The sequence below is a fragment of the Mycteria americana genome, chromosome 13, assembly GCF_035582795.1.
Source record: "Mycteria americana isolate JAX WOST 10 ecotype Jacksonville Zoo and Gardens chromosome 13, USCA_MyAme_1.0, whole genome shotgun sequence".
Lineage (NCBI taxonomy): Eukaryota > Metazoa > Chordata > Aves > Ciconiiformes > Ciconiidae > Mycteria > Mycteria americana.
In genome coordinates, this window is record NC_134377.1 from 10,581,920 (window position 1) to 10,593,025 (window position 11,106).

The window sequence follows — 11,106 nt, forward strand, 5'->3', positions numbered from 1 at the left end:
CCTGCTGCCTCCCCTCTCGTGTGCCCTGTGGAAAATACTGCAGGATTTTTAGAAGTCGAAGGAGGTGGCTTGTTCAGTATCGCCAGCCTGTGCTACCACGGGTGCAGTGATGAATTCTGGTGCTTGGTGGAGGCTGGTTGTGAAGGAGTTTGTCACCGAAATGCCCAGCTCCGATAAACCACCAGCTCTGTTCCGGCGTCCTGCTTAGCAGAGGAGTTTCCCCTCACTTCTGGAGTGAGCTGAACCTCTGTGATGAGAATGCGTTGTCTGGGCCATCCCCAGACGTTGCTTTTGTTTTTTAATGTGTTTCTCTGCCAAATCAAAGAGTTTTTTTCCTACTCTGAAGACTTTGTTTTTCCTCCCTCTAAAGTTAATTAATCAAACCACCTCTTGGTAACTTGTGCTGAGCTCGTTAGACTAGGTGTCAGAGATTGCCTGTTAAAGGCTTTCTCGCAAACTTACTTTCACCCTTTAAATCACACTGGTGGTTTTCTTTATAGCACTATAATTTTTCTTCCTCCTTGTAAAATAGTCACCTGCATGTCTTTTATTGATCTGGTGAATAACAGAGCACGCGTGGAACCGGTTTTTATTTGACTTGTGTCTAAAGGAATGCATTAACCTGTCTCTGCAACCATTAGCTGGCCAACTATTCTGCGTCACACCTTTTTCCTCTGTGACTGGTTTTTACTCTCCTCAAGTGCAGTTTTAGTGACACATGTGCCTATTCTGGGCTGCGTTTTCTGCTCGGCTGCATTCCCCTGCGGTGGTTCACGTACCTCGGGCTCCCCAGCTGCTAGGGGTGAAGGAAGTCCCACGGCACTGTGGCGGAGGTGGAAGGGTTCCTGTTCCATTGCAGAGGCAGGAAGGAAAGAAGACCTGCTGATCTCGCTACGGGTTGCGATCAAAAGTTCAGAGGCACCTTTTATGCCCATTTGTTGGGGTTGGCTTTTTGATCAGCGGAGGGAGAGAAGGAGCAGCAGATGCCAATTTCCTATTGTTTTTCCATAATGGTACTTGTAGGAACATCGAGTTTACACAGGGAATGGACAGAACAGCACGTGAGCCTCCTGAGGCCCTTCTCCCCGCAGCCCCGCCGCCCTTTCCTGCTGGCCCAAGGCTTTGTAGACATTGCGAAGGGCAGACCGTGGCAGGGAGGGGTTCCAGGCCTTGCTGAAGACCTCCACAAAACCCAAGTTCTCTTCAGGCCTCGTCTTGTGCCTTTTGCAGTACACCACGGTCTAACTTAAATGTGTTACTCCAGAGAAGAGTGGTGAGATCTGAGGTGCTCTCTATATCAATGTGCTGTTACTCTAGACAGTGGTGTGTTTCTCTTTAGTTTCTCTGAAATGAGATGAGTCCTCTTTGCCATCCAGCTGTCAAAAGGCTATTTTTTAGCACAGGTCATCTTGGATTGTTCCTGGTTTGCTTTAGGATGTGTCAGTGCTATTGTGGCTTTCAGTCCAGAGGTGTTAAGCGAAGCTGTGGTACTATAAAACCACCAACAAAACATTAATTTTGCTTGCAGCGTTAAGACCTGATCCCCACGGTGCTCAGGTCTCCGTGGGAGGATACAGGAGTTTCGGGCACACGAGTCCCTGATGTGTACGATGTATTTTAGACCCAAGTTTAACCTCTGAATGACATTAACTGTTGAATGAGAACTGAATCTAGAAAAGAGCATTTGGGGGTGCAGCAGCATCAGGCCCCTGTGCAGTGTGAAGCATCGGGACCCCCACAGCCAAAGCGCCTGGGCCGTGGCAGGGCGTTGGAGGGGGCGAGGGGCCGATGCGGGGTGCTCGAGGTGGGCTGAGCCACCTGTGCGCTGCGCCATAGGCCCCCGAGGTGCCATGTAAAGCAGTTCTTATTCAAAGGCGTGGCTTGCAAGGTATGACCCCAAGTGTGCTCTCCTCAGGGATTTTAAGCAGCTGTTGAGTTCCTGAGGTCGAGCTCTTCCCAAGCAGTCGGGTTTTCCACCCTTCCCACTTCTGTTGAGAAGAGGGGCTTGAGCCTCGGGGGTTTCAGCATTAGAAGACATCTTTCGTTTTCATGGGCATTTGCATTTAAGTTAAAAATCTTCTTTGTGAGATGCAGTCCAATCCCTCCTTCGTTCCACTGCCATCTTCTGTCCCTGTTCCCCTTCGACGTTGGGCGTCTGGCACTGATGCCCAGCGGCATCAGTCCCTCGTACGCTGGAATTTAACTGCTGGAGACCAACTCTGTCCTGAGGCTGGTACCAGCGTCCTGCCCCAGGGCCACAGCAGCCGCTGGTGGTCCCAAGGGCGGCGGCAGTGCTGAGGGTGCCAGTGGGCTCCGGGCTCTGCCCCGGTGCTTTGGGGAGTCCGTGGGCTTCACCCTCTGCAGCTCAGGCGCACAGTCCTGGCCCCCATCATCCCAGAGCAGAGAGCTCAGACTGAGATTAACAGACTCGGCTTGTGAAAAAGGGTGCTGTTACTGTAAAAAGAAGTGTAGAAAGCAGGAGTTGAACCCGCCGGTAGGCTGGGAAGAGGTTTAAGGTGAGGCCCTGGGGCGAGGCAGCTGGGCTTCCCCTGCTCCAGTCCTGTAATGCTGGATTCACCCTTAAATCATGCCCTGGGCACCAGCCTGGTCCTCACCAAGAGCTTTGCAGCTCTGCTGGCAGCATCTCCTCCCGCTAGACAGCTGAGGCACCTCACGGATGTGGTTAAGACGCAGCCCCTCGGAGCTCTGTGTGCACATACTGATTATTGGGATTTTATTTAAATTCTGAGAATGAGTTTACACATTTGTGATCACCTTGGTAGCTCCACTCAGCAGCTGTGCTCGTGGACCAGGTGAGCCTGTGTCTGTCCATGCTACAAAGAGGACTCAGCTCATGGGGGAGCAGAAGGTGGCTGTTTTCTCCTTAAAACCTGCACCCCTGAAAAGGGGTCGGGTCTGTTGAGCTCCCAGGAGAAGATCTGCCATCCGCCGTTCCAGTCCTGAGCTGGTGCCTTCCACCATTAGCTGATTGTGTTGGTGTTTACTGGAATCAGCTGAGACCAAAATGCCTAAATTAGCTGGAAACTCCCAGGATAAAACTCCTCCCTGCTGCTGCTCTAGGGTTGTGCCTTTGCTGTCCTGCTCCCGGGTGCTCAGCTGATCTCTGCCAGTAGGTGGGTTGGGGTGATGGTCGAGGGACGGGGGTTTCAGAGCTCTGGGAGGCCGTTGCCTGTGTTGACTCCCCATCACCCCGGGGAGAAGGATGGGGATGGCCCTGTGTGCTTTGGGATGAGGTGCTAGAAAATGTTCAGGTTCCAGGAAAAGTTTTAGGTGCTCTCCAGGAGGAAACCCTTTCCAAGAAACAAATGTCTTTGGGCTTTAAAAGTGTAAAAATTGAGAGACACCTCTTCATTAGGGAAGAATTAGAAATATTTCAGGTTTGTCCTAACAGGGGTGCAATAGAGATGTGCCCTTGACCCCTTCTGTGGCTGAGTTTGCTCAGGGCGCTTCCAAAACCAGCCCATGTTTGAAAGACAGACGGGAAAACCCTAAATAAGAAGAGGCCTTCTGATAAAGCATGAGCCTGTAAATGGAGGCAGGTTAATCCAGGCCTAGTTTCTTAGGGTTTATGCTTTTGCAATCCTGGATTCCTGGACCTCCATTTACTTTGTGGGACTAATCTGTGCCCCTGCTCAGCAGCCGAGCTCTGACCTCAGCAGAGGCTCACGATTTCGTTTCATGCCCATCCTGGATGTCTGCTCGGTTTGTCGGACGGGCTGGGGGGGGGGGGGCTGCTTAAAAAAAGTTTAAAAACAACAACAACAAGTTTAAACTCCGCCCGGCCTGTCCTGTTCTGGCAGCTCCTGCTCGGGGATGTATCGCAGCGAGCCTGGGGGGAAAAAGCTGCAAAAATGGAAAATGTCAGAGTGGGGACCCGGGGGCTCCGGGACCCACTTGGAGCCTTTTCGGGCGCGACGGGGAGGGAGCCGGGGCAGCGGGGCCGCCCCCGGCCGGGGGAGGCGGGGCGGGGCCGGGCCGGGGGAGGCCCCGCAGCACCGGAGGAGGCGCAGGGCGGCGGCGCAGCCGGGACGCGGACGGTACCGGGGCCCGGGGGGAGCGGAGCGGGGCCGGGCGGGGGGGTGGCCGGGACGCTCCCGGGGCTTGGCCCGGTGAGTGCCTGCTCGGGGAGGGGGGTTTGCAGCGGGGCCCCCACGGGGCCGCCACGTCCTTCCCCTCGGGGGTCCCGCCGGGGCCCGGGGCTCTGTCCCGCTCCGGGAGGGGGGAGCCGACCCGGTCGCTCTGGGCCGGCGGTGCGGACGCGGGGCGGTCGGGGATCCCCAGCCACAACCCGGGTCCTGGTTGCTCCATCCGCCGGCGATGGCTCCAGGCCCCGCGGCCCGAGCGAGCTCAGAGGCCGTCCTGCAACCGGCCGGGGGGCTCGACGCCCGGGACGGCTCCCCGCGGGGCGCCGGTGGGCTCCGCTCGGCACCCGGCGGCTGGGAATGAAGGTGCTGCCAGTGTGATGGCAGCGCGGGGCTATCTCCATGCCCTACAGCGAGTGACAAGGTGGCCCGGAGCCCACGTGCCCTCCAACACCGCCGCTGCGAGCGGATCCTACCGGGACCCCCCCGAGATCCCCGCTTGCAAGGAGTCGAGGGGAGGGAGAGCAGCCCGGGGGCACGGGCAGACCCACGGCAGCTCCGGCGGGCCAGGAGCAGCTTGTGCTGAGCTCCCTGGCTGGCTTTGGCCAAGAACGGATGCACAAAGAGCCCCATCAGGGTTGGGGATGTGGTTGTCTGCCGGTGGCAGGAGCAGTTTTGGCAGGGTTTGTGGGCCAGGCAGTCTCGCCAGGTTGCCCAAAGAGGAAGGGCGAGCTGGTGGGGCTGTGACAGGGGAACACGAGAGTGGGCACAGACGGAGCCTCTCCTGCAGCTGTTCTCAGTGCCGAGCTGCAACCGGGATCGTCTGCGGGTTTGGGGTTGGTCCTGCCCTGTGCTGGGTGCCCACAGGGTCAGGCTGAAGCTGGGATGCCTGGGGGTGAGGTCAGCTCTGGAGGACGCAGGGAGGGGAGATGTGGGAGGACAGCATCGCCCGCCGGCCAGGCTGAAATGCGGGGATCACCTCCTTATTTTGCCTGCAAAGGCTGAAATAATAGTGGCCCTTGATGTTAATGAAGGGAAATTTTGGCTGTCCTTCAGCTTGGTTGGTGTGGCTGGAGAGCGAGGAGGCTCTGGTTAGCCCGGGGGCAGCTGGGCTGCAACCACGGCCACCTGAAGGGATGGCTCTGGGAGCGCAGTGGAGAGTTTGTCTCGGACCCGATGCTAACAGCAGCCTGCCCCGGCGTGTAGGGCATGAGAGAGCAAATGAAGGGAAGGAAATGGCCTGCTTCCAGCTTCTGACCAGTAACTCCATCGATCAGTGTCTAATAGAAACACAATGGCTCCTGCCTCCTCTTGCATCACAAGATGTGAGATTAGGGCTGGTGGTTTTTTCTCCTGTAATCGATTCATTGCTTTGACATGTTTGGAAATACCTCGCGAGGAAGTTCCTCATTGTAGAGCAGCAGGACGGGGTGCAAACAGCACCGGGGAGGGCAGTGGGGACTCCATGTCGCGCCGTGGGAGGTGATGCAAAACAAGTGGCACCACCGTTAAGCAATTTCCCGTCAGCAGGGCCCATCCACGCCGCCTGGCTGGCCGCGTCTGAACGAAGCATCACGCTCTTGTCACGCTTTCTGTGGTGAAACGAGGGAGATTTGGCATCCTTGGTCAGCCTCGAGTGGGGAGGTGACGCTCTGCTCTTGTCTCTCAGACGCTGGCAGGGTGATGCCAGCTTGATCCAGAGCCATGTCCAGGTACCTGAAGCACTTCACGGTGGTGGGCGATGACCCTGTGCAGTGGAACAACGACTATCAGAAATGGGAGGAGGAGGAGGAGAATGGGGAGAAGCAGCCAGATTCGGAGATCAAGCTGGAGCCCACCAGGAGCCGCATCTCCTTCCAGGACATGATGAAAAAGCTCTTCAGCTCCCACAGGTTTCAGGTGAGGCAGAACAAACCCAGGCCAATGGGAGATGAGGGCGAGATTTGGCCAAAGGCACCTGTGACAGCAGAGCCAATGCGGGATAGGGCTCAAGGCGGGCTGGGAGCAGCGCCGAGCTCGTGAGCACTCACGGTACCTGCGAGAGTGGCTGCTGCCTCTGAGCTGGGCCATCCTGTCAGAAACAAGCAGCTCCGCGGCAGGCGCAGATGTTTCCTGAGCGGTGACAAGCCTGGCTGCGTGCTCGTCACGGTGCGGGTGGAGGCACGTGCTCTCCCCTAGGTCGAGTTCCCCGAGACCCCCCCACAACAAGCGGTGGGAAACGGCTGGGTTTGGTGGGGAGCCAAGCAGTTTTGTGCGGGAGAGACTTTGCAGGAATAACCCACCGAGCAGGGGCTGCAGGAGTGGGAGTCCTGGGTGGGAGCAACAGAAAGCTCCGTGAAATGCAACCAGCTGAATCGGGGACACAGGGCAGGGTCCAGCCGGGCACCCTGCGCGAGCGTTGGGGCATGTTTAGCTGAAGGCTGTGTTGGCTCCTCCTGCTGATCCGCCTATGCTGGGGGAGGGTTTCACATTGGTTCTTCTTCTCTGACAGATCCTGGTTGTCTGCTTGGTCATCCTGGATGCCTTGTTGGTCCTTGGGGAATTGCTTATGGACTTGAAAATCATCCATCCAGACAAATATAATATAACCCCAAAGGTAAAATGCAGGGAAGTGTCAATGTGAACTGTGATTTCCCTCTCCTTGGTGTTCAAAGCCCACTAGATAGGACAACCAGGCAGGCAGGACCTCAACCTTCAGCCTTGCCAAGCTGGCAGTCGCAGGCATACGGACAAAAGCCTCGCAGGGACTCATTTGATGGCCCTGCAGTGTGTGGGGCCGACCTGGCTCAGCTCACGCCAGCCTGTGCAGCAGCTTCGTGTTTCCTTGGGCTGCAGCAGAGCTGAATTGCTCTTTCTACTCTTCTCCTGGTTGTCTTCACACCTCCTGGTCTGGCTTACCCAAAGCCACTGGCTGCCCAGCTGTGCTTCTTCTGGTTGTTCCTTAGAACAGAAAAAAAGTCCCCAGCCCTCCTTGTAGAGCCAAATCAGATGTGCCCTCCAGCGGTGGAGGCTTTCCAGCCTGCCCCCCTCACGTGCACACAGGAGGGGTTCCTGGCCTTAAACTTGTTCTGTCTTTTCCCAGGTTTTCCATTACCTTTCCCTTTCCATTTTAACCATCTTCCTGATTGAGGTGGGATTTAAAGTCTTCGTCTACCGCTGGGAGTTCTTCCACCACAAGTTTGAAGTGCTGGACGGGATCATCGTCATCGTGTCGTTCATCCTCGATGTCGTGCTCATCTTCCGGGAGCATGAGTTTGAAGCTGTTGGGCTCCTGATTCTCCTGCGGCTGTGGCGGGTGGCCAGGATTATCAACGGTAGGTACACGCGGCTGGTTGGGAGCTTTCCCTGGTGTGTGGGCTGGATTTGCTGACCTTACCCAAATTATCTGGGCTCATGTCTTTGTTCCCTTCTTAAAGCCATCTGCGAGACCCCAGGGTCTTGCTCTCCCAGCGAACTCAGAGTTTCACCCGTGCAGTTTTTGTTGCTGGAGTGTGGCCTTAATTAGTCCAAGTGCAAGGTCCTGTACATGGGTCGGGGCAATCCAAGCACAGATATAGGCTGGGCGGAGAATGGATTGAGAGCAGCCCTGAGGAGAAGGATGTGGGGGTGTTGGTCAATGAGAAGCTCAACATGAGCTGGCAACGTGTGCTTGCAGCCCAGAAAGCCAACCGTATCCTGGGGTGCATCAAAAGAAGCGTGACCAGCAGGTCGAGGGAGGTGATTCTCCCCCTCTACTCCGTTCTCGTGAGACCCCACCTGGAGTACTGCGTCCAGCTCCGGGGCCCCCAACATAAGAAGGACATGGACCTGTTGGAGCAGGTCCAGAGGAGGGCCATGAAGATGATTGGAGGGCTGGAGCACCTCTCCTATGAAGACAGGCTGAGAGAGTTGGGGTTGTTCAGCCTGGAGAAGAGAAGGCTCCAGGGAGACCTTATAGCAGCCTGCCAGTAGCTGAAGGGGCCTACAAGGAAGCTGGAGAGGGACTTTTTACAAGGGCAGGTAGTGATAAGATGAGGGGTAATGGCTTTAAACTGAAAGAGGGTAGATTTAGATTAGACATAAGGAAGAAATCCTTCACTATGAGGGTGGTGAGGCACTGGAACAGGTTGCCCAGAGAGGCTGTGGATGCCCCATCTCTGGAAGTGTTCAAGGCCAGGTTGGATGGGGCTTTGAGCAACCTGGTCTAGTGGAACATATCCCTGACCATGGCAGGGGGGTTGGAACTAGATGATCTTTAAGGCCCCTTCCAACCACCCAAACCATTCTATGATTCTTTGGAGCAGCAATAATCTGCTGCTTGTGTTGGTGCAATGCCTTGGTAATGGGGGCACAGCAGCTGGCCCAGGCTAGTGGAGATGCCCAGATCTAGCATGGCAGCATCGGGCACGTTCCCCTAAAAACAACCCGTAATCTGTTCCTGCATCCCTCCCTCCTGGAGGGGGACGGCTCACATCTTAAATTTGCGTTGTAGGATCCTTTTGGCAATGTTTTAACAGGGGAGCAGGGTAAAACCCTGCCTTCTTGAATCTACTTCTATAGCAGAGTAGGTTTTACTGCTGTGATGTTCTGCAATGACTGTCATCCCCTCCAGGGATGCTACAGGGAACGTCCTGATCTCACTCTGGATCTTTCTTACTTGGATTCAAAGGGTTTACCATAAAAAGAGGAATATAAAATGTCCCCAAATCAGACTTTACTGACTCTGCTGTAGTAATTGCACATCGTTGCAAATAGATGTAAATTCAGACACTTCTGAAAGAAGTGTTGCTGGAAACATTTTCTTCCTTCTCGGGGAAGGAATTTTGGGATTAAAAAGCATGTGGCAATGAGATTATCCCTAATTCCTGCATGAAACCTCAGCCCAAGTGCTGTCCTGTTCCTACGAGTGCACTTTCGGTGAGTGCTCTGTACTTGATGCAGCTCCAAGTCTTGTTAGTTGGAATAAAAGGAAAGGATGGCTGGGGCCATGTCCGTCACCTGCAGCCCCCGGCTGCCATTTTGATGGGGAGAACATGCCTGACTGGCAGCAGTGGTCAGGAAAAGGGAAGATGAGACCAGCTTGTGGCTCTTTTTAGTTTGGAGTGAAAGTCAGAGTGAAACTGGATGCGTGTACAGCTGTGTGAGGCATGAGAACCTCGGTGTCTCCTAACATGCTGTTTTACAGCAGAAAAACAGTATTGCATTTACAAGTAAATCTCCTTATCCTGGGGTGCTTCTGGTTTTCCCCCCCAAGTTTGTCACCATGCCCACCTGCTTGGAGCAACAGAGGAGACAAAGAAAATCTACCCCAAGCCTCGGGTGTTGTGTGTCTAAGCCTAGACACAGTTCGCTGCCTTCAGTCACTGTTGATTGATAGCGACCAGGTTACAGGCAGGTGGGGACTGTTTGATGTTATCAATGCAAATAAGCAGCATTGCTGCTTTGTCTTCAGAGAAATGAACCCCCAGCCTGCTGCCTGTAGCACTAGAAACACGGGCACGCATCAGTGCCTGCCTTCGTGCACGTTGTTCTGCCAACAGCCGGAGGAGAGCTCTGTCGGGTTGGAAGAACGTGATGTTCTTGATGCTCTTACCAAGCTATTTTTTTTCCCCCCCCTCCCCTTGGAAAAGGGTGGGAAGAAAATGCCTTTGCTGTGGGGGCTGAGTTCACATGTAATAACCTAACAATATTTCAGTAGAGAAGTGACACCTCCGCTGTAATGAGAAACTGTGTGCCCTTACTGCAGCCGCACAAGGTGAAGCCAAAACCTTAAGGACCTGATGATGTGCCATGTCCTGTTACACTGGGCAGGAGCGATCGGCCCCAGGCTGTGCTGTGCACTGCTGTTAAAGCAAGGCTCCAGACAATGTGAAACTGGCTAAAGCGCAGCCCCTTGTTACAGCAAAGCTGCCAGTTACATCCCCCCCAAGCTCTGCCAAGGGAGCGAATTCAAATTCGGGATTTGAATGACAGTTTGACTGATTAATTCAGCTCAGAGGCCAGACTGCCTCTTCCCACCAGAGTATTGGTATCTGAATCCCTGGGGTGGCTAATTTAAAACCCTCCTCATTAAGAAAAGCACTTGGGAAGGGTGGTTTGAAGATGACAGAACCAGAGCTCGAGAGGAACACGTTTAACTCCTTGAGTACAGACTGTGTGTACTGTTAACCTCCTGCCAGCGGCTGTTTTACACTGTAAAACGAATCCACTGTGAATTGTTTCACAGGAATAATTTTATCGGTGAAGACCCGCTCTGAACAACAAGTGTCCAAGCTAAAGCAAGCAAACCTGAAACTTGCAACAAAGGTTGAACAACTGGAGAACAGCTGTATAGAGAAGGTAAGAAACCACTTCTAATTTAAAGAAGGTTTACCCGCTGGCTGCTCCCCAGGACAAGCTGGCTTGGGATCCTTTTGCAAGGTTGCTGCTGTCAGCTTGGTTTCTTCATCAGAAAGTTGTAGGGTAAGCTGGGCTGAAGAACCACAGCCTCGCCTGTCCTGCCCGTGCTTCCCTTTGCTGTTCTGTTGCAAAGGAATGACGGCTACCTCTGTCCTACTTACTTTAGCCAGGTTGTCCTGTTTTACTGCAGTGAGAGACCTTAAAATAGTTTCCCAGGTTCCCACAGATCTTCCCACTGCTGAAATGTAAGAGCTACATTAATGATTTGACTTTTGTCTCCAACAGGACCAAGAAATTGAGAGGCTTAACAAGATATTAAAACAGCATGGACTCGTCAGCGAGCAAAAATAGGAGGCCAGTGTTCCGAGGTGAGGGAAGTCTGCCCTGGAGAGTGCAGTGTTGAAACCTACCCATTTGACCTGAAAGGTTCTCCTGTCTCTTTGCTTTCTCTTGTATAGTGTTGTCTATAAACATTTTCTATTTGACCACACTTTGATTAGATCTTGGGATTGCAAAAAATAATTTTGCTGGAAAATTAATCATGCGTGCTCCCTGTAAACAGTGATTTCATAAGACCCTTCTTGTACAGTTGTACAGTCAAAACTGCAAAATAATTTAATAAAGA

The 11,106-nt window shown here is 53.9% G+C and overlaps 1 protein-coding gene across 1 annotated transcript; it reads left to right on the plus strand.

Moving 5' to 3' along the window:
* Positions 1-3,961: 3,961 nt before the first annotated feature.
* On the plus strand, positions 3,962-11,099 carry HVCN1 (hydrogen voltage gated channel 1). The gene is made up of 6 exons (XM_075515869.1): positions 3,962-4,058; positions 5,773-6,002; positions 6,595-6,699; positions 7,186-7,417; positions 10,309-10,421; positions 10,767-11,099. The coding sequence occupies exons 2-6, from the start codon at positions 5,808-5,810 to the stop codon at positions 10,830-10,832; spliced, it is 711 nt and encodes a 236-aa protein (XP_075371984.1). The 5' UTR covers positions 3,962-4,058; positions 5,773-5,807; the 3' UTR covers positions 10,833-11,099.
* The last annotated feature ends 7 nt before the right edge of the window (positions 11,100-11,106 follow it).

What these genes read in the sequence shown, in the direction of transcription:
- HVCN1 (XM_075515869.1), top strand. Translation starts at nt 5,808, where the DNA reads ATGTCCAGGTACCTGAAGCACTTCACGGTGGTGGGCGATGACCCTGTG. An exon ending in GGTGGCCAGGATTATCAACG is followed by an intron (nt 7,418 to 10,308) that starts GTAGGTACACGC and finishes ATTGTTTCACAG; the next exon opens with GAATAATTTTATCGGTGAAG. An exon ending in AGAACAGCTGTATAGAGAAG is followed by an intron (nt 10,422 to 10,766) that starts GTAAGAAACCAC and finishes TGTCTCCAACAG; the next exon opens with GACCAAGAAATTGAGAGGCT.